The sequence below is a fragment of the Panthera uncia genome, chromosome D4 (genome assembly GCF_023721935.1).
Source record: "Panthera uncia isolate 11264 chromosome D4, Puncia_PCG_1.0, whole genome shotgun sequence".
Lineage (NCBI taxonomy): Eukaryota > Metazoa > Chordata > Mammalia > Carnivora > Felidae > Panthera > Panthera uncia.
In genome coordinates this window covers 85760324-85785516 of record NC_064807.1, presented here as the reverse complement: position 1 = coordinate 85785516, position 25193 = coordinate 85760324, and the positions used below count along the sequence as shown (strand labels likewise).

Sequence of the window (25193 nt, the reverse complement as noted above, 5' to 3'; positions counted from 1 at the left end):
TTATAGATGCTTTTTGTGGTTTATTTTCTTGCTTGTTTGTTAAAATAACCTCGTACAAAATAGGGCAAGAAAGCCCATCTCCAGAGAATGCAAATGAAAGTCGATCTTTTTTTTGTAGCAGTCCCTGAGAGAAATATCCTGACTTTCCCTTCCAGACCTCTTAAGCTTTTAGTTTTCTGCTGGCATTTATAGAGTGAATTATTCATCGGTGCTTTTAAGAAGCTTTTTTGAATGCTGTTTATGTATGCTAATATGATAAAAGTGATACTCATTCATCACAGTATGATGGGTTTTTGTTTTAACTTTTTTAAAAACTTTTTTTTAATGTTTTCTTTTATATTTGAGAGAGAGACAGAGACAGAGAGCCCGCGTGCACAAGCGGGTGAGGGGTAGAGGAATGGAGACAGAATCCTAAGCAGGCTCCAGGCTCGAGGCTGTCAGCAAAGAGCCCGACGCGGGGCTCGAACTCACGAGCTGTGAGATCATGACCTGAGCCGAAGTCAGATTTCAATAAACCTTTAAAATAACAGTTTTGAAAGAATTTTTATAGAAGATGTGAGTTTCGAAGTGGTATTTTCCATTTATAATTTATTGTGAACAGAAGAAATGATTAATATTTAAAACCTTGCATTAAAAATCATTTCACATGCAGGGGCACCTGAGTGGCTCAGTCGGTTAAGCGTCCAACGTCAGCCCAGGTCATGATCTCAGTTTATGAGTTCGAGCCCCACATCGGGCTCTGTGCTGACAGCTCGGAGCCTGGAGCCTGCTTTGGGTTCTGTGTCTCCCCCCTCTCTCTGCCCCTCCCCTGCTCACACTCTGTCTCTCTCTCCCGCTCTCTCAAAAATAAATAAACATTAAAAAATATTTCACATGCAGCCAATAGGCTTTTTACTACTCCAGTCTCCCATGTTTGCTAACAAGAACCTGTTGGTTATATATTCACCTGCTTTCCACGTGTTCCCCTTTTGTCCCTGCCACCTGTAAGGAGGACAGACTGTTTTTACTAAATCTTCCTTTTACGGGGTGATTGTGGTCAAACCAGCTCAAAGAACTGTACTGTGCTTTTAGCAGACAAGGTTTCCCTCTTTTGCATTAGTTTTTTTCTTCAAGTCACATTTTAATTTTATTTTTAATTTTAATTTTTTTTAATGTTTTTTAAATTTAGTTTTGAGAGAAAGAGAGAGAGAGAACTCAAGCAGGGGAGGGGCAGAGAGAGAGAGAGAGAGAGAGAATCCCAAGCAGGTTCTGTGATGAAAGCAGCAAGCCCAATGTAGGGCTCGAACTCATGAACCGTGAGATCATGATCTGAGCCGAACTCGGATGCACAACCTCTGAAATACCCAGGTGCCCTATTTTATTTTTTATTTTTAAAGACCTTATTTTTGGGGCGCCTGGGTGGCTCAGTCGGTTAAGCATCTGACTTCGGCTCAGGTCATGATCTCCAGTTCGTGGGTTCGAGCCCCGCATCAGGCTCTGTGCTGACAGCTCAGAGCCTGGAGCCTGCTTCAGATTCTGTGTCTCCCTCTCTCTCTCTGACCCACCCCTGTTCGTGCTCTGTCTCTCTGTGTCTCAAAAATCAATAAACGTTACAAAAAAAAATTAAAAAAAATTAAAAAAAAATAAAGACCTTATTTTTAAGTAATCTCTATGCCCAGCGTGTGGCTTGAACTCACGACCCCGAGATCAAGAGTCACAGGCTCTACTGACTGAACCGGCCAGGAGCCCCCCTCGTATCTTCATTTTAAATGACAACGATCAATATTCTAGTGGATATTACATACTCCCCTAGAATTTCCAAACCTGAAGGGACAGTAGAGGTCATTTCATCCAGTCCCCTCGGACTCATGGATGAAGACCTGAACACACAGACTTTTTACCCAAGTCCACGGCCTCGTGTCGTCTAGTAACACCTGTTAGAGATGAGATCGCATCCACTTTGTCCATGAAATGTACCCTGATCCAAACTGTAAACTTAGGACGGCACGTTTGTTTTTTTTTTTCTAGACGATTCTGTTGGTTTCAGGGGAAATGAAAGAACAAAATAGTGAAAGTAGCTGCTAGAAAAGAGGACTAGCCCTCAGGTGAGGGCTCCCACTGTGGACCATTAGTCAGCCTTTGGCTGTTCCTCTAAACCACAGCCGCCGAAGGCAGGCCCCACGAGAAATCAGCCAGCGAGACCCATGTGAGCGAGTTTTCTTTTTTCATGTTTGCCTCCTAGCTTTTGTGTAGATCGCAGCGTGTTGACTGTAGACATTATCTGGATTCTTGACCTGGAGGTGAGATTCGGAAGAGAGATAGGAGTGATTTCGGGCTCGTCGGAGTGCGATCGGAGCAAATCGGCTGGGCAGGTTGAAAGTTCTCGTTAAATGTCGTAGCGTGAACGTCCCCCGAATATGGTCTCCGCTTCCTCCGAGAAGGCTTCCTTCCCCTTCTCCCCTTTTCGTTAGCTCTTTGGAGGGGCAGCCGCACCGCCTTGACGGCATGCCCTTGGCACTTGGAGTTTTAATTTGAACATGTTGGACGTAGTCCCCGTGCTTTCCGTGGGTTTAGGGTAATACTATTCGGCTGCAGAGGACCACAAAGGAGCAGTGGCCTGGTGGGAAAACCCACCGTCAGCTCAGTCCTGCCTGTGAACGTGGCTTCATGGGTACACAGGGTCTGTAGTCTCCGATTCAAGCCGGGTCGACATCAGCTAGTGCCTCCCTCTGTGCTTTTCTTTTAAACGTTGTTTTTAATGTTTATTTTTGAGAGAGACAGAGCGTGAGCGGGGGAGGGGCAGAGAGAGGGGGAGACACAGAATCCGAAGCAGGCTCCAGGCTCCGAGCTGTCAGCACAGAGTCCGACACGGGGCGTGATAGATAGACCGTGCGATCGTGACCTGAGCCGAAGTCGGCCGCTCAACCGACTGAGCCCCCCAGGTGCCCCCGCCCCTCTCTGTTCTTATCTGCTCTAGGAAGGAAATGGGGCGCCCCGGTGACTCAGTCAGGTAAGCACCCGACTTCAGCCCGGGTCATGATGTCACCGTCCGTGAGTTCGAGCCCCGCGTCGGGCTCCGTGCCGACAGCTCAGAGCCCGGAGCCTGCTTTGGATTCTGTGTCCCCCTCCCCTGCTCACGCTCTGTCTCCCTGTCTCTCAAAAAACGAATGAACGTTAAAAAAAAATTTTTTTTAAAACGAAGGAAAAGAATGGATTTCAACTGTGGACATTTTCTGATTTTTTTTTTTTTTAAGTTGTCAACAAAAGCACTGACTTCACCTTCCATCACTGATTTCTCGGTCGTCTTTTTTTTTTTTCTCTCAGTCATCTCTCTACAGAAGGTGACATTGTCTGCATTTTTGTTTTAGGAATCTTGCAAAGAAATACCAACCTAAAAAGAACTCGAAGGAGGAAGAGGAATACAGGTCTGTTTAACACCGATCATTATGTGGTGATATCTTTATGCCAGTGGTGATGATGGTGAAGGAAAGAAAAAAATGAAATCTACAAAACTAAGCTGCCTTCCCCGCTCCTCTTTGTGTCAGTTTTTAAACGGGAAGAACCATAAAGACCCTACTCCACTAACTTCCCTTTGACGGAGTCACTAGACCTATTCCAGATCGTTTCAGTTAAGGTGATGGGGAAAAGCTTAATCTACGCAAATACAGGAAGTGTGGATTATGCAGTCCGCCGTCTGGATTTGGCTTTGTAACATCAGGAGTCTGTTTCACCGAGAAATGTGTTCATTTCAGTCGGTAGCTAAGGCACCTTACCGTGGATGGCCCCAAAGTATTATGTCTCTCACCTAGACCTAAATATCCACTGCATTAGTGCATTTACCACGTATACGTATTGGGGGGTATCTTTGGACCGAGCATTAACAGAGCCAAATCCTGCCTTATGTAGAGTGATTCGGCGTTCCCCAAAATGCAAAGTGTCTCACTGGTAATTAATTCCGAGCCATTTTGACCGGAGCACTCTTACGTGTGATGAATTGCCAGGATCCTCTGGGAGGTCGATGCACGTTAACCTGATTTTAATTAATATTTTGTCAGCGCGCAGCGCGTTAGAGCGGACGTGGCCTTGTTTGCAAAGGAGTGGCGTGTGTTCTGTTCCGTAGGTATACGGCATGTAAAGCCTTCCTTTCCACCCTGAACGAAATGAACGATTACGCCGGGCAGCACGAAGTTATCTCCGAGAACATGACCTCACACATCACTGTGGAGCTAGCCCGCTACGTCCAGGAACTGAAGCAGGAGAGGAAATCGGTAACAAATAGCATTTTTTTTTAAGGTTTATTTTTATTTTTGAGAGAGAAAGAAAGAGAGCGAGCGTGCATGCAAGCACGGGGTGGGGGGGCAGAGAGAGGGAGGGGGACAAAGGATCCAAAGTGGGCTCTGTGCTGACAGCAGAGAGCCTAATGCGGGGGGTCAGACTCATGAACCGTGAGATCATGACCTGAGCCGTAATCTTTTCGTAGCTTTTATTATTAACAAAGGAGAAAAATGTACGGTCACATGAAGTATATTCATAGTGAAGGTTTCATCCTAAAAGATTTATTTTAATCGATTATCTTAAGTCTATTTATTTTGAGAGGGACAGAGACAGTGTGAGTGGGGGAGGGGCAGAGAGAGAGAGGGAGAGAGAGAGAATCCCAAGCAGGTTCTGCCCTGTGAGCACAGAGCCTGATGCGGGGCTCGAACCCATGAAACCGTGAGATCATGACCTGAGCCGAAACCAGGAGTTGGATGCTTAACCCACTGAGTCCCCCGGAGGCCCCTAAGAGATTTATGGTTAGGCTGTGGTCTGTGTCATTGTTCTTTGATCCCTTAGGAAGTAAGGGCATCATACTATGTTAGTAATAAGGTACCAGAGCTGGCCAGCGAGGATACTTTTTTCATTTAAATTTGAGTCCACAGTAATGGTTGTAAGTGCTCTGGTGTTGCTCGAGCCAACGGGGAAGATCTCGTTGCTGCTGAAACGGAAGAGACGTTAAATAAATCATGACCAAAATAATTATTTCATTGTGAGAGTAGCTACAGAGTATGACTGCAGGGGCTTTGGGAGCAGATGATAGGAATCCCTAACATGCTTGGACCCAGGACCAGGGAGAAGCTTCCCAGGGCCCTCAGCACTTAACGTTTTGGCAAGACTCGAAGTAGGAGGACGAGTTGCCTGGGGCAAACCATAGAGGGAACAGCCAGTGCAAAGGCCCTGAGACAGGAAGGTATTTGGAACGGCTGAGGCGTTTACTCTTTCTAAGCTGTAAGTAGGTAGCACATGGTTTGGGGGGCGTTTAGAAGTTGGAAAGAGCTCTACGCCTGAATAAAACCCCATTCTTTGCAAAAAAAAAAAAAAAAACGTTCGTAAACTGAGATGAAATTTTTATCTGTTCACATTAGAGCAGTGGGTCTCAAGCTGGCACAATTTTGCCCCCCCGCCCCCACGTGCCAATTTCTGGAGATAGTTCTGGTTGTGTTGGGGGGGATTAGCTTTGGGGGGGGGTTGCCACTGGCATCTGGTGGGTGGAACCCGGACATGCTGTTCAACATCCTGTGATGCATAGGGCGGCCTCCACAACAGAGAATTACCTGGCCCCTGATGTCCGTGGTGCCCAGATTGACATGACAGCCTCTTCCAGACCGTTCATTAAAGAAGGTCTTTTCCGTGATGGAAAGGAAGCAGTGAAGCAAAATACTGAGGTTCAGAATGAAACGCCGTGGCCTATTGTGATCCTCAGGGAAATGCGGTCAATCTGGACATGATGTTGGACTGCTTCCCTGGGCACTTGAACTTCCCTCAACCTCGCACAGTTTGTACCCTCTTCCTGTTTGTTTCTTTGTTCGGTGCTTTGTGTGTCTTCACTGACCTTTATCCACCCATATAGCTTAGAGATTTAGCCAACGCCCTCAGCAAGAACTCTCTGCATTTACCTTAGTCCGGAACGTACATGCTGTTTCTGGAGTGGACCGTGAGATATGAACCCACATGACCTGGCTTCCTGTTAGTCTTTTTTTTTTTTTTAAATAATGCTTATTTGTTTCGAGAGAGGGGGAGAGACAAAGAACGAAGGGGGGAGGGGCAGAGAGAGAGGATCCCAAGCAGGCTCTGCGCCCTCGGCACAGAGCCCAACTTGGAGCTCGAACTCACAAACCTTGAGATCGTGACGTGAGCCGAAACCAAGAGTCAAATGCTTCACTGACTGAGCCCCCCTCCTGTCACTTTTTTTTATTCTTCTCCTGCGGACACATTGCTCCCTCGCTGCTCCTCCTCCTTGCCCTGTGTGATCCTGCCTCAGGGCCTTTGCACTGGCCTTTTATTTCCTCGGAAAGCTTTCCCCCCAGATACCTGCAGAGCTTACCTGCTGAGTTCTTTCGCAGGAATATGGTCTTCTCATTGAGGTCTGTCTTGTCCACCTTATTTAAACTTACAAAGTCCCCCCGACTCCTTCCCCTCCTCATTGCCCCCACCTTCCCTGCTTTACTGTTTTTCCCTAGTGGTTGCCAGCGTCTAACATTTTATGTATCTGTTTCCTTGCGTCTCACGCTAGAACGTAAGCTCCATGAGGGCAAGAATTTTCTTGGTTACCGTTGTATCTCGAGCTCGAGTGTCCGGGCGGGACAAAGCAGGCTCTTGATAAATACTCCCAAGGTGGAAGAAATAATTAAGAAGTGGCGAGAAGCGGTCTTAGACTCAACTTTGTCCTCAGGGAGACTTCGTGTTGAGGATCCTTGTGTGTCTTTGCTGTGTTACGATTGGGTCCTTTCGTTCTGTTTACCCCCCGTTAATCACATGTCTTGTACCGTCCGTCATATCTGTAGTTTGAATTCTGTTCCCTTTTTATCAGAAATTATAGTAATTTATGGAGTAAATTACAGGTGGCACAGATACACGTTAAATAATATCTTGCGATACGTGCTGTTCCTTTTATTTTAAGGAGAATCGCAAGCACACATTTCTGAGTCAGATGTTCTGCCGGGAAGAATTACAAACACCGTGCTCTCTTGAAGCATTTTGTAATTATATTAAAATGACATTTGAGGAAGCTGGGAAACCTTTTATTTATTTCGTTTTTGCTTGTTTATTTATTTTTGAGAGAGAGAGAGAGAGAGAGAGAGCAGGGGAAGAGCAGAGGGAGAGGGGGTGGGGACGGAGAATCCCAAGCAGGCACCACGCCGACAGAGGAGAGCCCGATGCGGGGCTCGAACGCACAAACCATGAGATCATGACCTGAGCCAAAGTCAGACACTTAACGGACTGAGCCACCCAGGCGCCCCAGGAAACTGGGAAACCTTTTAGAATTCCAGGACGCGTATCGGTAGGCAAATGCGTATTTGCGGTGTTTTAATATTTACCATCATTTGGAGTGACCGCACATGGTGACACGTTGTATGTTGAGACGCTGTGACTTTAAAAATTATTCGGATGATATTGGCTATTTAGTTGTTTGGCCTCAGATCTTCATGTTTCTGGATTTGCATAACTGATATCTTTTACGTTTTAACATTTACTCTCCACGGTTCCCCTCGGGAACGTTTTACTCCAGACCAGGAGGCTGGAGGCGTTGGGGCTGGAGAGTCAACCCGACTGTCCGGGCTGTCAGCACAGAGCCCGACGCGGGGCTCGAACCCACAAATCGCGAGATCATGACCTGAGCTGGAGTCGGACGCTTAACCGACTGATTCTTTAACTTCCATGCGAGGAGGCCGGGTCAACGTGTGAACTTCTTCGTGGGCAGTTAGCTGTGGCCAAGGAGCTCCTTGAGATGGAACGCTGATGACCAATGTGTCTCCTTTCGAGCTTTCCCTTTTGGCTCCCCTCTTACTGGTTTTTAAAGTATATTGTAAGAGAGAGAGCGAGAGCAAGTGGGGGAGGGGCAGAGAGAGAGAGAGAGAGAGAGAGAGAGAGAGAATCCCAAGCATGCTCCGCACGGTCAGTGCAGAGCCCAATTCAGGGCTCGAACTCCTGAACCGTGAGATCGTGACCTGAACCGTGAGATCGTGACCTGAGCTGGACGCTTAACCGACTGAGCCACCCAGGCGTCCCTCCCCCAACTCTTATTAGTGAGTGATCTTATTTATTTTTGAAAAGGGGATTCTTAAAAACACGGCAAAATGGGATCTTTTCCCCTTTCTGGTGACGGCAATGGTTGGCGGAAGGAGCACAACAGAGCTGGGACTCGCATCTAGGTCTGCTGGTGTCACGTCTAGGGGCCTTTGACGTAGCGGCGAAATCCTATCTGCCCAAAGGGATGATTTAGAATTTACAGGATTACTGCTGGATCTCATTACTGCCTAGAGCGTGTTTCCAAGTTCGGTTTGGAATGCTACTGGAAAATTATTTCTCCTCTAGATTTTGCTACGTTTGAGTAGACGAGTCTCTCAGAGTCTGCACGGTAAAAAATAGCTCCTTATGCAAAAGATGTTTCCTTCCTGTTTTGTCAAGATTTGAAAGGAAGGTAGTAAGAAGGAAGGAAGTGGGAGAGATGGTTGTCTTCGGGGGGCGTTTCAGAGTGAGCCGGCTAGTCGATCTTTAAGTCTTAAAGTCCTTGGTTGTAAGATAGGGGACTTGCCGTTCGTGTGTTTAGGAGAAAAGATGGGTTTTATGCCGCCCTGTCCGCATCTACCCGTGTTCCCATGTTACGTGCAACTCTCTCACATAGTGTTGAAAAAAAATTATGTTTAACATTTATTTAGTTTTGAGAGACGGAGAGAGATTGAGCCCCAGTTGGGGAGGGGCAGAGAGAGAGGGAGACACAGAATCTGAAACAGGCTCCAGGCTCCGAGCCGTCAGCACAGAGCCCGACGCGGGGCTCGAACCCACGAACTGTGAGATCATGACCTGAGTCGAAGTTGGACGCTTAACCGACTGAGCCACCCCAGGCGCCCCTCCCCCTCCTTTTTTTGAAGGTCGGGGAGTGCTAGGATTCATTTATTAGTTGTCAGTATTGTGTAGAATGTTACCAAAACTCTGGATTAGAGAACAAAAACTCGGGGCGCCTGGGTGGCTCAGTCGGTTAGGCGTCCGACTTCAGCTCGGGTCATGATCACACGGTTCGTGAGTTCGAGCCCCGCGTCGGGCTCTGGGCTGACGGCTCGGAGCCTGGAGCCTGCTTCGGAGTCTGTGTCTCCCTCTCTCTCTCTCTGCCCCTTCCCTGCTCGCACTGTCTGTCTCAAAGATATATAAAGAAAGTTAAAAAAAAACCCAAAACTTAAAGTTTTTATAAATCAGAACCTCGTTTTTCCAAGTTTCCTTCCAGACATCATTTATAGACATAAAGATATTGATATGTATAGAGAGAGACAGATATGGGTGTATATATAATATCTATATAAGAATATATAACATTTAAGCATATGAGTCCTATATAGGTATAATTTATATTTTTATTTATTCTCCATTTAATAGCATAAGCAGTTTCCACTTTCGTACGCAAAAACATACAATTTTCATAATTAGAATTGTAGTGGCTATGTCTCATTCTAATGCTATTGTATACTTAATTCTTTTTTTTTTAATTTTTTTTTCAACGTTTTTTATTTATTTTTGGGACAGAGAGAGACAGAGCATGAACGGGGGAGGGGCAGAGAGAGAGGGAGACACAGAATCTGAAACAGGCTCCAGGCTCGGAGCCATCAGCCCAGAGCCTGACGCGGGGCTCGAACTCACGGACCGCGAGATCGTGACCTGGCTGAAGTCGGACGCCCAACCGACTGCGCCACCCAGGCGCCCATTTCTTTAATATCTGATCTATAGGCTATTACCGGTTTCTGATTACTTACTTATATAAACAATACTGCGGCGAACTCACTACTTTAATAGCTGTTTGGTGTGGGGGGTGGGGATCGTTTCTCCCAGCTAAATTCCCAGAAAGAGAATACGAGGTCAAAGCATACGTGGTTTACGGTTCTCAATTAAGCTTTGGTCACTTACAAGAGTAACGGTCTTTAACACAAGTAAATACACTCTTGTTGGCGATTTCTGCACATCGCATCCAGTATTCAGAGAACTTCAGAGGGATCGTTTGGGGCAGCTCCAGCTTTGAGGCTGTCGCAGGGTTATCCACAGTGGTCACCACTAACCGCGTAAGAGGGATTTATGGAGATTTGTTGCCCCAGAAGGGGAGTCAGGAGGTTCCGGCCAACATTTACTGGAACTTCCTCTTGAAGTTAGGTATTGGGTAGGTCCTATTTAGAAACCTAGGGAGGGACTTAATTTCCTACAAGGCAGTTTTGTAGCACGGACTGACCCTACTATGTTTAGAACATGTTTTTATGAGCGATTACAGCAAAGAGACAGAAGGAAAGCGAAAAACGAAAGGAACGTACGTATGTGATCATCTGGTTACAAATCTGTCTCTGATCCCTTCGGTCCTGTTGAGATGCAACTTTGAGTACTGTGTTAAGAGATTTTAGATTTCGTGGCCTGGGAGAGGAGCATCGTTCCCAATAAGAGTTCCTCCTTCCTGGGGTTACCTCTTTTATTTAAATAAATCTAAAAGCGAGGAGCCCTAAAGAAGCTGTTGGTCTTTGGCAAGGTCATGCTGATACGACACCCACTGGTGGCCCCTGGTCTAATGGATCTCTAGAAGGTGTATTTTGTTTTGTTTTGGAAGAACACGTGATAGTCGCATTCTGTTCATCAAGGGCCTGTCACCACTGTGGTTCTGTCACCCGCAGAACCGTAGACAGTCTGTCCTGTCATTTATGGGGTAGCATAGCTAGTTATCAGGGCACTGAAATTCTGTTCTCGATTCCATAGATCTGAAGTGCAACTCTGGGTTCTGGGTTTCTCCCTCAGGAGCTGGAATGACACCTTCTTTTTCTTCTGAGACCGGCAATTACTTGACTGATGTTTTGTGTCCCAACTGACTCTCCTCTATCCAGGCACCTGCTCGTCACCTCCCGTCATGTGCCCGATGCAGCATCCCCCCCCCCCCCCGCCAGTGCGCCAAGGAAAGAGGGGGTTCTGGAGCCCAGCAGCACTGGGAGTGATGCCCCAGGGCTGTGGGAGGCAGTGGCCCATGTATCCCATCCAGAAAGAAACTTTGGATCCCCGAAACTCCTTTTTATCACACCCCGTTCCAGTCTGCATTTCCTCCAGTCAGTCAATGGCACTCCTTTTTAACCTAGTTGTTCTGGCCCCCTTCGCACCCCATCTTCTGTATAGTAGCAGGTCCTGTGATCGGCTCTATCTTCAGTAAATGTCCCCAATCCAAACACTTCTCAACCCTCGTCCAGTCCCTCGTCGTCTCACCCGGAGGAGTGCTCCAGGCTTCCCGACTCCCCCCTCGGCTTCCGGGCTCGCCCCGTGGTCCGTGGCGCAGCTCCCCATCTCCACCTGTACCCCCGGTCCCTCTGCTGCACCTGCCACATTCGGAACATTCTCCACACGCCAGGGAGCCCGTGCAACCTTGTGGTGGCACAGAGCAGACCACGTCCTGGTGGCTTCCCCTCACGCTAACGTGGCTTTGGAAGCTGTCCTTGGTCCAGCCGTCGCCTGCTTCGGCCTTATCCGTCATCTCCGTCTGGTCACATTGGCATCAGCTGTTCCGTGAACACACCCAGCCCTCTCCCACCTCAGGGCATCTCCGTTGCTGTTCCCGCTGCTCGGAAGGGTGTTTCCCCGGACCTCTGCAAGTCCGCTCCTACACTTTGTTCAAGAAACCTCATCCAGGGGCCCCTGGGTGGCTCAGTCGATTAAGCGTCCGTCTTCGGCTCAGGTCATGATCTCACGGTTCGTGGGTTCGAGCCCCGCGTCGGGCTCTGTGCTGACCATTCGGAGCCTGGAGGCTGCTTCGGATTCTGTGTCTCCCTCTCTCTCTGCCCCTCCCCTGCTCACACTCTGTCTGTGTCTCTCTCAAAAATAAATAAACATTAAAAAAAAAAAAAAAAAAGAAAGAAAGAAACATCACCCAGACCTCTCTGTCTAAAATGCCGCTGTGCCCACACCCCCACCTCGTCCCCTTTTCTCTTCCTCTGCATCCACTAGTTTTCACGAGGACAGCAGCACCCTGCGCATCTGGCCATACAGTTAACACGTGTGGACTGAATGACTGAATCCCACTGTAAGAGCTTTTAGCCTTTTCAGGGAAGGATCACTGCCCCTAAAGTCCCACCCGTGGTCACCCTGGCCCTCTATTGGGCGATCCTCCTCGTCTGGGTCTGGAAGTAACAGAGGTATACCCCGGGAAGAGGTCAAGGGAGGAGGGCCGTGTCTCATCGGCTGTTTAAGATCATCCTGAGAGTTAATCAGGGGGGCACCTGGCTGGCCCAGCCCACAGAGCAGGCTGTCGATCTCGGGGCTGTGAGTTCAAGCCTCACGTTGGACGTGGAACTTAAAAAAAAAAGTTAATCGGATTCTTCAGCACAATTAGGATTTTAAGCAACACGAAAGAAAGAGTTGTCCTGAAGAATAGGTTCAAAAGCCTTCTGGAGTCCAAGTACCTTGTGCACGAGGAGCATTCTGGGTAGCAAAAGCCAGCAGGAGAATGACAGGAACAGCGGGGTGAAGGCACATGGGGAGAAGGAGTGAAGGGAACTTGGCCGCAGGACGGTGAGTGGGGTCCCCTGCCCGGTGCCCAGATGGCCTGGGGGGGGGGAGGGTGGGGGGAGGTAAGCAGCTAAACATGATGCCGGGAGGCAGGCGCTTTAGGAACTTGAAACAAATTCACTGCGAAGGTTATCTGTATTATAAATGTATTGGGGGAAATAGACCTTCCCGAATCATTCCTCTTTATTTAATCATCTGACCATTCTGCATAAATCAGAATGCGACTCCCATCACATCCCGAACGCTCCCAGGTTTGTGGCTTGGGATTGAAGTGAGGGGGTGAAGGGCTCCCTCGGGCAGGGTTGAAGGTGGTTGAGTTTCCCCCGCAGCCCGCATCCACGGCTCCCCTTGGCCACGCAGATTCATAGCTCTGTTCATTAATCCCGAGTCGGGCTTCGAAGCTGTTAGTGTTCAGACCCACCACGCTGTGGGTTTTGAGGAAATTATAATATTTGTCCCAGGCATATTTTCTGCAAGCTGCTTTTTTTCGTTGGCCTTTTCCAGTCTTTGTATTCCTTTGTTTTCATCTGTGGAATCTGAGTTTTATTTAAAATTCCAGATGGTTGACTGTCCTCAATTGAGTGTTTATGCTTTTTTTTTTTTCCACTTTTTTTTTTTTGGTGGGGGGGGAAGTGACTGTTCTCAGATCAGTGCTATATTTTGCTTTTTTGTGGAGTTTTAAAAATTAACGGTCTATTATATATAAATCTAGTAAAAAAGAGCAGCTGCTGTACCTAATTGTGGGGTATGAATAATAGACATTCTCGCAGCCTAACGATGATCTCTTGCAGCGGGCAGCAAAACTTTCTTGGAAGCTTTGTCATTGAAGTTTTTCTCTAAGTTTGTGGTTGTTTATTTTAGGTTCCCTGTGATTCTTATCTTATCTTAGCTGCCCCTGGTCCCTGGGAGATTTCTAACAGCAACAACAACAAAAATTGGAAGGATGGTTTTTATTTGTATAGATTTTATCTGTATATAGTTTTTAAATTGTTTCTTAATGTTTATTGGGGGGGGGGGCGGTGAGAAGCATGAGTGCGGAAGGGGCAGAGAGAAAGGAAGACACAGAATCGGAAGCAGGCTCCGGGCTCTGAGCTGTCAGCACGGAGCCTGACGCGGGGCTCGAACCCACAAACCGTGAGATCATAACCTGTGCCGACTGAGCCACCCAGGCGCCCCTTATCTGTATATTTTTAAGTTTCAACCAGAAAGGGGAAAGGAAAGGAAGTTTAGCTGCCACCTGCCGTACCATCAGGCATTTTTAAAAGTCTCTTATCACCTTGGAAGAGACACAAAAGCATCTTGCCTGCAGCAGAAAGTCCGGAGCATCTCTCTGGGTCTCTGGAGATGGCATTTCCTGTCTTCTCTGGCGATAGGAGAAAAGCGCCGTGGTGACTTCACTCTGTGGCTCCAAAAGACCTATTCTCTTTTTCTAGAGAACAATTCCTCTTTCTCTAGCGCTGGGAGGCACACTTTTTAGATACACAGTTGCTCACTGTCCTGGGAAGAAATGCTTTGCCATTGTTTGCGAAGAAACAACAAACCCATCTGGCAAGCTGGTTTGTTTGTTTACCTTTGTTCCTGTGAACTAGCCTTTGGGATTGAAGGAGGGGACGGAGAGCTGGCCGCAGATGAACCACTGGTAGGTGGCCGTCCGCTCAGGACGGTCAGGGGGGCTCCGGTACCACCCGCCAACTTCCCAAGGGCTCAGCACCACGTCTTTGTGTGTGTGTTGTAGCCACAGATGAGTTTTGGAGGAACATATTGCCAGGAAAGAAAGATTGGGAGGGAAATCACTGACACCTCGATTTTTCCTTGTGTCCCTGGAAACCTTAGGGTCTCGAGTGTAGTTCTCAGATGATTTTTTTTTTTAATGTGTTATTTTGTATTTGAGAGAGTTAAAGAGAGAGAGAGAGAGAGAGAGCACGAGCAGGGGAGGGGCAGAGAGACTGAGACAGACTCCGAAGCAGGCTCCATGCTCCTAGCTGTCAGCGCAGAGCCCGATGCGGGGCGCGAACTCACAACCGTGAGATCACGACCTGAGCCGAAATCGGGAGTCGGAAGCCCCCCAGGCACCCCTGGAATAAATTCATATTTATTATTAGATTATTAAATGGAGGGGTGGTAAGAACATTCACTGTATGGGTTTTCAATCAAGATCAGCCCTCATGCTCCCAGAATGTGACTTTTTTTGGAGCAGGGGGCGGCGGGGGGTGGGGGGGGACACCTGTTGCCTTCAGAGAAGACGCCTTTGATGTTAAAGCCGAGTCAACCTTTCCCGGCAGGGCCTGTCACGTTCCCCGTGTTCTTCTGGGTCCATTTCCTCTCTCTGCCCAGGACGGGCCTCGTGTTTTGGGAGAAACGTTCATGTCGAGACTCCAGCTCGGTTCCCTTTCGTCCCCGTGTCTGTTAATGAAACCTGAGAAGTGAAGCCCCCCCCCCCGGGGGGCCCCCTCTTGGATTCCTAAATTGCTGGATGGAGACAAGTTGCCTGAAAAGGGAGCTTAAAACCGAGAAGCGTGGCCTCGAAAGAGAGACAAGGAAGGAGTCCCTTATAAAAGAGCCAGAATCTGATTTTGTCTCCTCCTTCCTGTCCTCCCCAGTCCTCAGTCCTCCTTTGTGACTCAGCCCGGCCCTAGGCTCTGACTAGGAGAGATAAACTCAGAGGGGGAGGGTGGGGGGGGGAGGGGGAGCCTCCGCCATCAGTCTGCTTTCAACCTGCCTTCTGGCCACGACATTCCCCACCTTGTCTGTCAGAACACAGACGGCACATTCAAGCCCAGTCATTCCAGGAAGGTTGTTCAGTAGCAGGAGGGTTTACCTGGCTGCGGAGAAGGTTCAGGAAAAGCACTAAGAGCTAGTGCCCAGCCCCGGGGGCCAGTCGGGGTGGGGAGCTGCTGCGGTCCCCTCCGTCCCACGGGGCGGGGGTTCCTGACCGCAGCCGTGGCCTCGGTCGAGGACCCAGCCAACCCAGAATTTCTCAGCGAGAGGACCTTCAGATACACCTAAATTCCCCGCCCTCTGATGCACCAGAACGTCTGTGGCAAATCTGACAGAACCGGAGGGCCGGGGAGGCCGTGTGTGGTCCATATCCCCGGGTCAGCCGCTGGGGACACAGGGGACAGATCTGGGAAATTCCCACCACATTGACGAAGTCAGTGATGTCACAGCTGAAGGAGATCACACGATTTAGGAAACGCTGGTGATTTGGGGCCACGGGATAAAAAGGACATCAGTTTCTTAACATTTCTATGTATTTCTGGTCTTTCCTTGGGATCTCGTCTCCTTTGGAGATCTTGTCCAGGCTGTGGCTCTAACCACCCACGTGATGCTGGTGACGTCCACGCTGATCTTTTTAGCGTTGACCCTTCCCTGAGCTCACAGTCGGCCATCCAGCTCCCCGGTAGGCTCTCCACTTGGGGGTGTCTTAGAATGTCAACCTAACAAAGCTAAAACTGTCTGACTCCAGTACCCCCCTCCTAGAGCTCAGACCAGCAGTCTTGGAGTCAACCCTGAAACTTCCGTACCTCCACTCACATCTGATCCTGGGGTTTTCCTGACACCTGGGAAGGACACCTAGAGTCTGGCCCCCGCTCACCACCTACGCTGCTGCCCTGTGGTCCAAGTCTCCCGTCTCCCGGGTTGGAGAGAGACCTGGAACCTTCCTTCACAACATGGCGCCTCTATGTGACCCATGGTTCCCCAGCTCATTCAGACCCAAAGCCTACGAGACTCTACACAGGCTGGCCCTTTCTTCTCCGACCCCGTTTCCTGATCGTGCCTGAGGCTTACCCCTGCTCTAGCCCTTTGGGGTCCTTACTGGCCAACACAAGGCACGTACCTGCCACGGGGCCTTGGCAGAGAGCAGGGGGCTGAACTTTTCAATCTAAGAAGATCTAAGTAATGGAAGCATTCATCTACACAAATGGTTGCAGGGGCATTATTCCTAGTAGCCCCAAACCGGGAACACCCTAATGTTCATCAACTGTGAATGGAGAAACAAAATCGGTATATGCCCATACAACGGAGTGTCACTGGGCAGTAAAAAAGAGAGAAAGGACCGAGACCCACGTGACAACGTGGATGAACCTGGAAGACATTCTGCCTGGTGAACAGTTATGCGCTAATGGAAGCCATTGTGTGTGAATTCTCAAAGCAGCGGAAAAATAAAGGTCTCCGTGGTCGCTGTCCTAACGACCATTCCTGCCCTTTTCACGAGTGTTGCGCACGGGTCTGAGAACTCGGGATTATCCTACCTGAAGTTTGAGGGGGAAACTCTGTGACTGTGTTTTCATTTCCCCTTTATTTTTTATTTATTTATTTTTTTAATGTTTCATTTATTTTTGAGACAGAGCCTGAGCAGGGGAGGGGCAGGGAGAGAGGGGGACACAGAATCCGAAGCGGGCTCCGGGCTCCGAGCCGTCAGCACAGAGCCCGACGCGGGGCTCGAACTCACAGACTGCGAGATCGTGACCTGAGCCGAAGTCGGACGCTTAACCAGCTGAGCCACCCAGGCGCCCCTCCCCTTTATTTTTTAAGTCTTCCATTTCTTTGGAATGCACTAGAGGTTCAGCATTTCAGTACGGTTTAGGGGGCGCCTGGCTGGCTCCGTAGGCAGAGCACGCGACGCTGGATCCCAGGGTTGTGAGTTCAAGCCCCCCGTTGGGCGTAGAGCCTACTTAAAACAAGAAATTAAATATGATTTGAGTTGATGATTTTTTTTTTCCCCTCAGGTGTGACCCTGGGGAAGAGGGGGTGCTAATCACTGTGCGTTTTCTGTTTCCAGTACTTTCACGATGGGCGGAAGGCACAACAGCACATAGAGATCTGCTGGAAGCAACTCGAATCAGTAAGTGGAGGACAAACGGCTCGAGAAACGGCTTTAGGTTCCCTAACCGTGAACGCGAGCGCGAAGCGATCCGTAAGCGCGAAACCAAAACGCCAAAGACACGCCTTCAGAGATCTTCCAGTTTGAATTGGATTTGTTTGTAGGCGCCCTTGGGGAGACTAGGATGTTGAGCCCCAAGAGCTCACGTAGAGTGTTTTTCTTAAAAAAGAAAAAAAAAAAAATCACACGCAAAGAACAAAGGGGAGATGGGTTTGGGTGGAAATAAATGCAGCTGTTCGAGTAACTTATTGAAATCGTCACAAATCAGCTCAGAGGAAGGAGAAAGCTCTTTGGGGGATGGAGATGAAATGATACCCTCGCGTAGGAATCTCGTGGTTGCATTAACACCTGCTCTCCTGCCACCACTCGCCCCTGCTTTCAGAGTAAAAGGCGATTTGAACGTGACTGCAAAGAGGCGGACAGGGCACAGCAGTACTTTGAGAAGATGGACGCCGACATCAATGTCACCAAAGCAGACGTTGAGAAGGTGAGGTGACAGTGAGAGTCTTTCACTTACTTCCCTTAGCTGGGCCTGGAGCCCCTCCTCCCCGGGCTGCCCGTCCCCAAGCTCTCCTTTCCGACGGCACCGCAGAAGGCCACCCACCCTGGGATCAGTGCTTTCCGTTTTGTGTCACCTGTCGTGGGGGCCAGAAGCCCTGACTTTCGGGGCGTCTCCGGAGTGCCGATCGGGGGCAGTTGGCCGAATTGTGTGGTTCCCCAGGATGGTGACGCGGAGACTCAGCCTGGGAGCGGCTCGCAGCAGGGTGGTTTCCGGAGGTTGTGGCTTTTCCCTTAATGGCTTTTCAAAGAACGAGTCCACCCCTTTAAAAGCCAGAGCACAGGGCTGCAGAGCCATCTGGAAGAGATCGGCTGCCTCTGATGCTTCCGTTCGGGAGATAAAGGGCCTGGAGGGCCGGCCTGCCTTGCAGTGGATTCATTCCGGTTGTTAGCAGGTGGTAGCTGAGGGCTGGCCTCTGGGCGTCCCCGACTTGTGTCGCAGTTAGGAAGGTGATAAAGCTCGCACTGTACCTTCTTGTGGCTTGTGGGTCCCATACGTGTTTTTCCCTCGAAGCGGAGTTTTCTTTTCCGAAGAGTCATCAATACAGGGTAAACAGCGTGAGGCCTGCTAAATGGCTGTATTCATCCCGCGACCGCCCAGGGCCGTTTTGACGTCCTCAGCCTGCTGCTTTCTGTGGGGAGAAGCCTGGCATTTTCATAGGTTTCTTTCACTTTTGCCAGATTCGTGGGAGACGAGTTTAGTTGGAAAATAGCGTGGATGATTTAGTTATGGGTCTAGGTCTGCCAGATGCCTGGCTTAAAGCCCAGGTATTTATCACCCTGCCTTCCTTGAAAATTGCCGACGATATTAAAATACATAGTCTCAATGTCTGTATTTGAGCCCGAGTGTGGATACTTTACCAAAAGATATTAATGTACTGATAAAGTAACCGTAAAGTACCGTAGGTTTGTCATAAATTCCTATTAAATAGCCAGCTCCCCAAACTTTAAAATGGGACTCAGTTGAAATCGTTTGGGGCTAAATGAGGTACGTCAGTATAGGGGTAGCATACCTCGCAAAGACATGCCCCTTCTTTATCAAATGTTCTGTTAGCCTAAATGTAAAATCAGAGTGAATTTTATTCATTTCAAGATCTTCTTAAAAGAAAATTACTTTTATGGGGCGCCTGGGTGGCTCAGTGGGTTAAGCGTCCGACTTCGGCTCAGGTCGTGATCTCACGGCTCGTGAGTTTGAGCCCCCCATCGGGTTCTGTGCCTACAGCTCAGAGTCTGGATCCTGCTTCCGATTCTGTGTCTCCTTCTCTCTTTGCCCCTCCCCCGCTTGCACTCTGTCTGTCTCTCTCAAAAATAAAAAACATAAAAAAAATTAATAAAACAGGAATTTCTCTTATGGCCTTTTCTTAGCATAAAAGCTATCTTTGCTTATTACAAAAATACTTGACGGGCGCCTGGGTGGCTCAGTCGGTTAAGCGTCTGACTTCGGCTCAGGTCGTGATCTCACGGTCCGTGAGTTCGAGCCCCGCGTCGGCCTCTGTGCTGACAGCCTGGAGCCCGCTTCAGGTTCTGTGTCTCCCTCTCTCTCTGTCCCTTCCCCGCTCCCGCTCTGTGTCTGTCTCTCTCAAAAATAAATACAGATTTAAAAAAAAAGAAATACAATCTTATTGATGCCTTTGAAGTCTGTCCCTAACTTCATGCCCCTGATCCTCACCCTAGAGGTGCCCTTTATCCTTAATTCGGTGTTAATCACCTCCTTACTAATTGTCCCAGCTTTGCCACGGGTGTATGTATCTCCGAAGAGTATATTTATAATTTTGCTTCTTTTTCACCATTATATAAACAAAAATCATACTTTCATTTATTTCCTTCATTCTTGATTGTTTTTTCGTTCGGCGTGATGTTCTTAATTCACATGGACTATGTAGAAATCTGACTTTTATATATCAATTACATTAATGTTAGAGCCAGATGCCTTGCTAAATTTCTCTTTGTATTTCTACTTTGGAGTGTGTGTGTGTGTGTGTGTGTGTGTGTGTGTGTATGTAGAGACAGTCCTATCACCAGCAAATAATGACCGCTTTATTTCTTTTTCAACCCTTATGCGTTCTATTTATTTTTCTTATCTTGCTCTGTTGGTCATGAGCGCCATTATGCTGGTAAAAGCAATTATTGTGGACTTCTTTATCTCGATTCTTGAGTGTGAAGAGAGTACTTCAAATAATTCTCCATTAAGCATGATTTTAATCTATGCACTTTATCAGGCTAAGGGAGTCCCTTCTTTTCCTATTTTACCATGAGGTTTTTTCACCGTGACTTCATCATGTTGAATATCATCAGATACTCTTTCTGCTTCCTTGAGTCCATCAATGCGATAGATTACCTGAGTCAGTTTTCTTACATTGAACCAAATTAGCATTCTTGTGACAGACCCAACTAGGTGATGATGTCTTGGGTTTGTTTTTTTTTTTTTACTACGTTAGCTGAATTGGTTTTGTAAATATTTTACCTAAGAGTTTTGCATCTGTTTCCATTGAAATGGATCTATAATTTTCCTTTCCCGTCCATCCTAGTTTGCTTTATGAGCGTGTTGCCAGTTTGTTTGTTTTTCTATTTTCTGAAATAATCCGTGGAAGTTGAAATTAATGTTTCTTGAACGTTTCGTAATACTTCACTGTGGGAAGTCTCGAACTACAGAGTCAGTTCCTTCATCGTCTGCTTCCCCTTTGGTCGGTACTGGCAGATTGTGTTTTTCTAGACCTATATCCACTTCATCCTGAATTTTCAAATTTATTGGCTTAAAATTTTTTTTTTATGTTTATTTATTATCGAGAGACAGAGACAGAGCACGAGCGAGGGAGGGGCAGAGAGAGAGGGAGACACAGAATCCGAAGCAGGCTCCAGGCTCCGAGCTGTCAGCACAGAGCCCGACGCGGGGCTGGAACCCGCGAACGGCGAGATCATGACCTGAGCCGAAGTTGGACACTCAACCGACTGAGCCATAGGCGCCCCTTAAATTTATTGGCTTAAAGTTGCCCATAATATTCTCTCACCTTAGTTTTGCTGCCTGTGCTGTTGTGCCCCCTTATTTACTCCTAAAATTGTTTATTTATATCTCTGGGGGTTTTTTTTGGAGGACCAGCATTCCAGATCATTTTTATTCGCGTTTTCCGAGAACCCCAAACCGATCGTCATGGAGCTTCCTTTGTCTATTTGTAGTTTCTATTTCATCTAGTTTCTTTTTCTTTTTCTTCTTCCTCTTCTGTCAGTGTCTTTGGATTTATTCTCCTCCCCTTCCAGAAATGTCTTTCTTCGGTTTATGTCATTACAGCTTTTCATCTTTTCTTTTTTTTTTTCGTTTTTTTAAAATGTGTGTTTATTTGGTTTGTTTGTTTTTATTTTTGTTTCTGAAAGAGAGCACGCAAACAGGAAGGGGGCAGAGAGAGAGGGAGACACAGGCCCCGAAGCAGGCTCCAGGCTCCGAGCTGTCAGCACAGAGCCTGATGTGGGGCTCGAACCCACGAACCATGAGATCATGACCTCAGCGGAAGTCGGACACTCAACCCACTGAGCCACCCAGACGCCCCGCTTTTTTTTTTAACAAAATGTTTATTTTTGAGAGGCGGGGGAGGGCTAGAGGACCTGAAGCGGGCTCCAGGCTGAGAGCAGAGAGCCTGATGCGGGGGTTTGAACTCACAAACCGTGAGATCATGACCTGAGCCAAAGTCAGACGCTCAACCGACTGAGCCACCCAGGCGCCCCTTTCTTCTTTTCTGATATGAGCATTTAAGTAATACATTTCCCATTTACATATGATTTTGTGTGTAACCCACAGATTTTGATATGAAGTATCGTTATTGTTCATTTCCAGATACTTTTCATTTCCTTTACTATTATTGAATCTCTCCTATGATTTATTTGGAAGCCTATTTTAAAATTTCCCACTGTATGACGTAGTTCAACTTCTCTTCGATAAGTTCAGTATCTTTGATATTGATTTCTATAATTTAATCGCATCATCGTTCTGGAAACTCTGAGTTTGAGTCTTTGGTTTATTTGAGACTTGTTTTATGCCCCAGCACATGGTCAGTTTTTATCAGTGTTCTAGAAGTAATTGAAAAGAATATGTATTCTCCATCCCTACGTATTTGCATTGGATCTAACTTGCTGATATGCAAATCCTCCCATCGTGAAGGATTCTTGTTGCCATTGGTTGTATCATTTCTTTGTGGGAGATATGTTACTTCTTTGTGCCTTACTTTTCTTGTCTGTAAAATGGGAACACAGAAGAACAGGATTCATGGGAATATTCACAGTGTTCGTATGTACAAGGGACTCAAAGCCATTTATGGCAGATCGTAATGGTAGAAGATTTGTCATTTACTCTTACTTTTTTTTCTTCTACCGTGAAGTTACCGTAGGAAAAAATAAATTTTAGGAGCGCCCGGCTGGCTTAGTCAGTAGAGTGTGTGACTCTGACTTGGGGACGGGAGTTTGAGCCCCATGTTGGGCACAGAGATTACTTAAAGAAATTAAATTTGGGCACCTGGGTGGCTCAGTTGGTTAAGCGTCCGACTCTTGCTTTGGGCTCAGATCTTGATCTCCCGTCGGTGAGTTCGAGCCCCACGTCAGCGCTGGGCTGACAGCATGGAGCCTGCTTGGGATTCTCTCTCCCTCTCTCTCTTCCCCTCCCCTGCCCTCTCTCTCTTTCTCAAAATAAATCAATAAACTTAAAAGAAAAAAAAAAACTAAAAAAAAAAAAAGAAATTAAGTAAATTTAAAAAAGAAAGCCTTTAAAGAAATAAATAAATTTTAGAATCGCAGTACCTTCGGTGTGTTTTAAGTTTTCATCCATGTGTGGTGAATTTCTTTCTGCCGTGATGCTTTGTGCCTTAAAGTCTGTATTGCCTGATCTGTACTAGCTCTTTTGGAGATCTCCTGTATCCTCTTCCTGTGCTTTCATTGGCTAGCCTAGACATTTGAACAGACGTATTCAGCCTGAACTACAAAGTATACCGGAATCTTTAGCGATGTTTTCTCTTTTTTCTTTAAAAAAATTTTTTTTTAATGTTTATTTATTTTTGAAGGAGAGAGAGAGAGACAGAGTGTGAGCAGGGGAGGGGAAGAGAGAGAGGGAGACACAGAATCGGAAGCAGGCTCCAGGCTCCGAGCCGTCAGCACAGAGCCCGACGCGGGGCTCGAACTCACAGACCTGCGAGATCACGACCGCAGCCGAAGTCGGACGCTTAACCGACTGAGCCACCCGGGCGCCCCAGTGATGTTTTCTCACACAACCCTTTAACTAAACCAGCTCCCTTGTTGCCATTTACTTGTGAGTATTTTGGGTTCAATTACACAAGCTGGGCTTTGGTAATTTTATACAGTCCTGTAAGTATGCTTTCCACTTTCTTCGTTCGCTGTTTTTTTTGTATCGGGGATCTTAATTCCTTCTTAATTCCAAAGGACATCCTTTAGAAGTGCCAGTAGCCAAGATTTATTGCAATAAAATCTCAGTGTTCGTTTGATTGGAATGGACCTCTCATCTCTGAAAGATGATTTCTCCATGTATACAATCCCAGGGTGATTGTACCTGGAGGAACCTAATTCTATCATCTTTTGGCTCTCATTTGTGTTGAGAGGTCACAAGGGGTGAGAAGTCCGTGTAACTGTTAACCCTTTGAAGATAATGTCTGTTCTTCCTGCTGACTACGGAGATATTTTTGGTCTAAGTTCTTCGCTGAAATTTCACTATAACATATTACTTTGTGTCCTCTTTGCCTGTGAAAGTGTATTTGTATTTCTCATCTCTGTCTCTCTGTCTCTTCTGTGTCCCATGGAATTCCTTCAGATGTGACTTTCATTTCACGAATTCTCTCTTACGCTGTGTCTAGTCTGCGGGTTCTCTAAGTTCTCTAAGTTCAGGTGTTAATTTTACTTTCCAGAAGTTCCTTCAGGCTGTCTTTAAAATCTGTAGAGACATTTTGTTATTTTCTGGTGACGTTGTCACACTTTCACATCATAGGTTACTTCTTGAGACATAGTAAATGTACTAATTTTATATTCTCTTTTTAATTAATTTCAGCATCTACTCTTTGCGGGCCTGATGCTTCAATTTGCTGTTTCTGCTAACTTGCTCATGGTGACTTGTTTCCTTGTGTATTTTCGTGATACAGACATTTCTTCTATAATGCCATAAACGCGTCGCCGCGAATCTTACGTTCCGCAAAAATACTGCTAAAAACAACAGGCAGGGCTTCTGGGGGGAAAATAGGCCTGGAAACTGATCTCTCAACAGTGAAGAGAACTTGGTACCCAGAGCTCCAACAGAAGAACAACTTTAGTAAAACTAGGCATCTGCACCGAGGATCACAGCCCTTGTCCTTCATGATGTAGGTCCTTAAGAGTAGTAGGACCTCCAGAGATATAGTTTTGGGCAGCATTCACTTCTTTTTTTTTCTTTTAATGTTTTATTATCCATAGTTGAGAGAAAAGGAGGCAGAGTGTGAGCAGGGGAGGGGGAGAGAGAGAAAGAGAGGGAGACACAGAATCCAAAGCAGGTTCCAGGCTCTGAGCTGTCAGCACAGAGCCCGACGTGGGGCTCAAACCCACGAACCGTGAGATCATGACCTGAGCTGAAGTCGGATCTCAACCAGCTGAGCCACCCAGGCGCCCCTGGGAGCATTCACTTCTGATGAGATGCCTTTCATCAAACTGAAAAATCTGATCCATCAGATAGATAGCTTTTGGTAGTTATCCATTATTTTTACATAGGCGGAAATATCTTCCCAGTAGATATTAATGTGCTGTGAAAAACTGCACGTAGACTAACAAGGCTTTTATGTTATCCTCGCATCATTGCCCTGTATTTCAGTCCCATAAAAAGGTATAAATCACAGCAGAAAAACATGGGAGGTGTAGAATAGACTATTTGATTATGAATGTGTGTTCCTTGGAATTTTATCCATGGCCTAGCTTTTTTTTCTTTTCTTTTCTTTTCTTTTTTTTTTTTTTTAAATTTTCATCCAAATTGGGGCGCCTGGGTGGCTCAGTCAGTTGAGCACCCGGCTTCGCCTCAGGTCATGATCTCACGGTCTGTGAGTTCGAGCCCCGCGTCGGGCTCTGTGCTGACGGCTCGGAGCCTGGAGCCTGCTTCGGATTCTGTGTCTCCCTCTCTCTCTGCCCCTCCCCTGCTCAGGCTCTGTCTCTCTGTCCTAAATAAATAAATAAATAAAATAAATAAATATTAAAGAAATTTTTTTTTAAA

General features: G+C 47.1%; 1 protein-coding gene across 6 annotated transcripts in view; it reads left to right on the top strand.

Moving 5' to 3' along the window:
- FNBP1 (formin binding protein 1) overlaps window positions 1-25193 on the top strand; it is a 140846-nt gene that overhangs the window by 61407 nt on the left and 54246 nt on the right. For all 6 annotated transcript variants that reach the window (XM_049630175.1, XM_049630203.1, XM_049630193.1 and 3 more), the window contains exons 3-6: window positions 3348-3404; window positions 4100-4247; window positions 17315-17377; window positions 17799-17903. In XM_049630175.1, the coding sequence (XP_049486132.1) occupies window positions 3348-3404; window positions 4100-4247; window positions 17315-17377; window positions 17799-17903 (373 nt within the window). The remainder of the gene's footprint in view (window positions 1-3347; window positions 3405-4099; window positions 4248-17314; window positions 17378-17798; window positions 17904-25193) is intronic.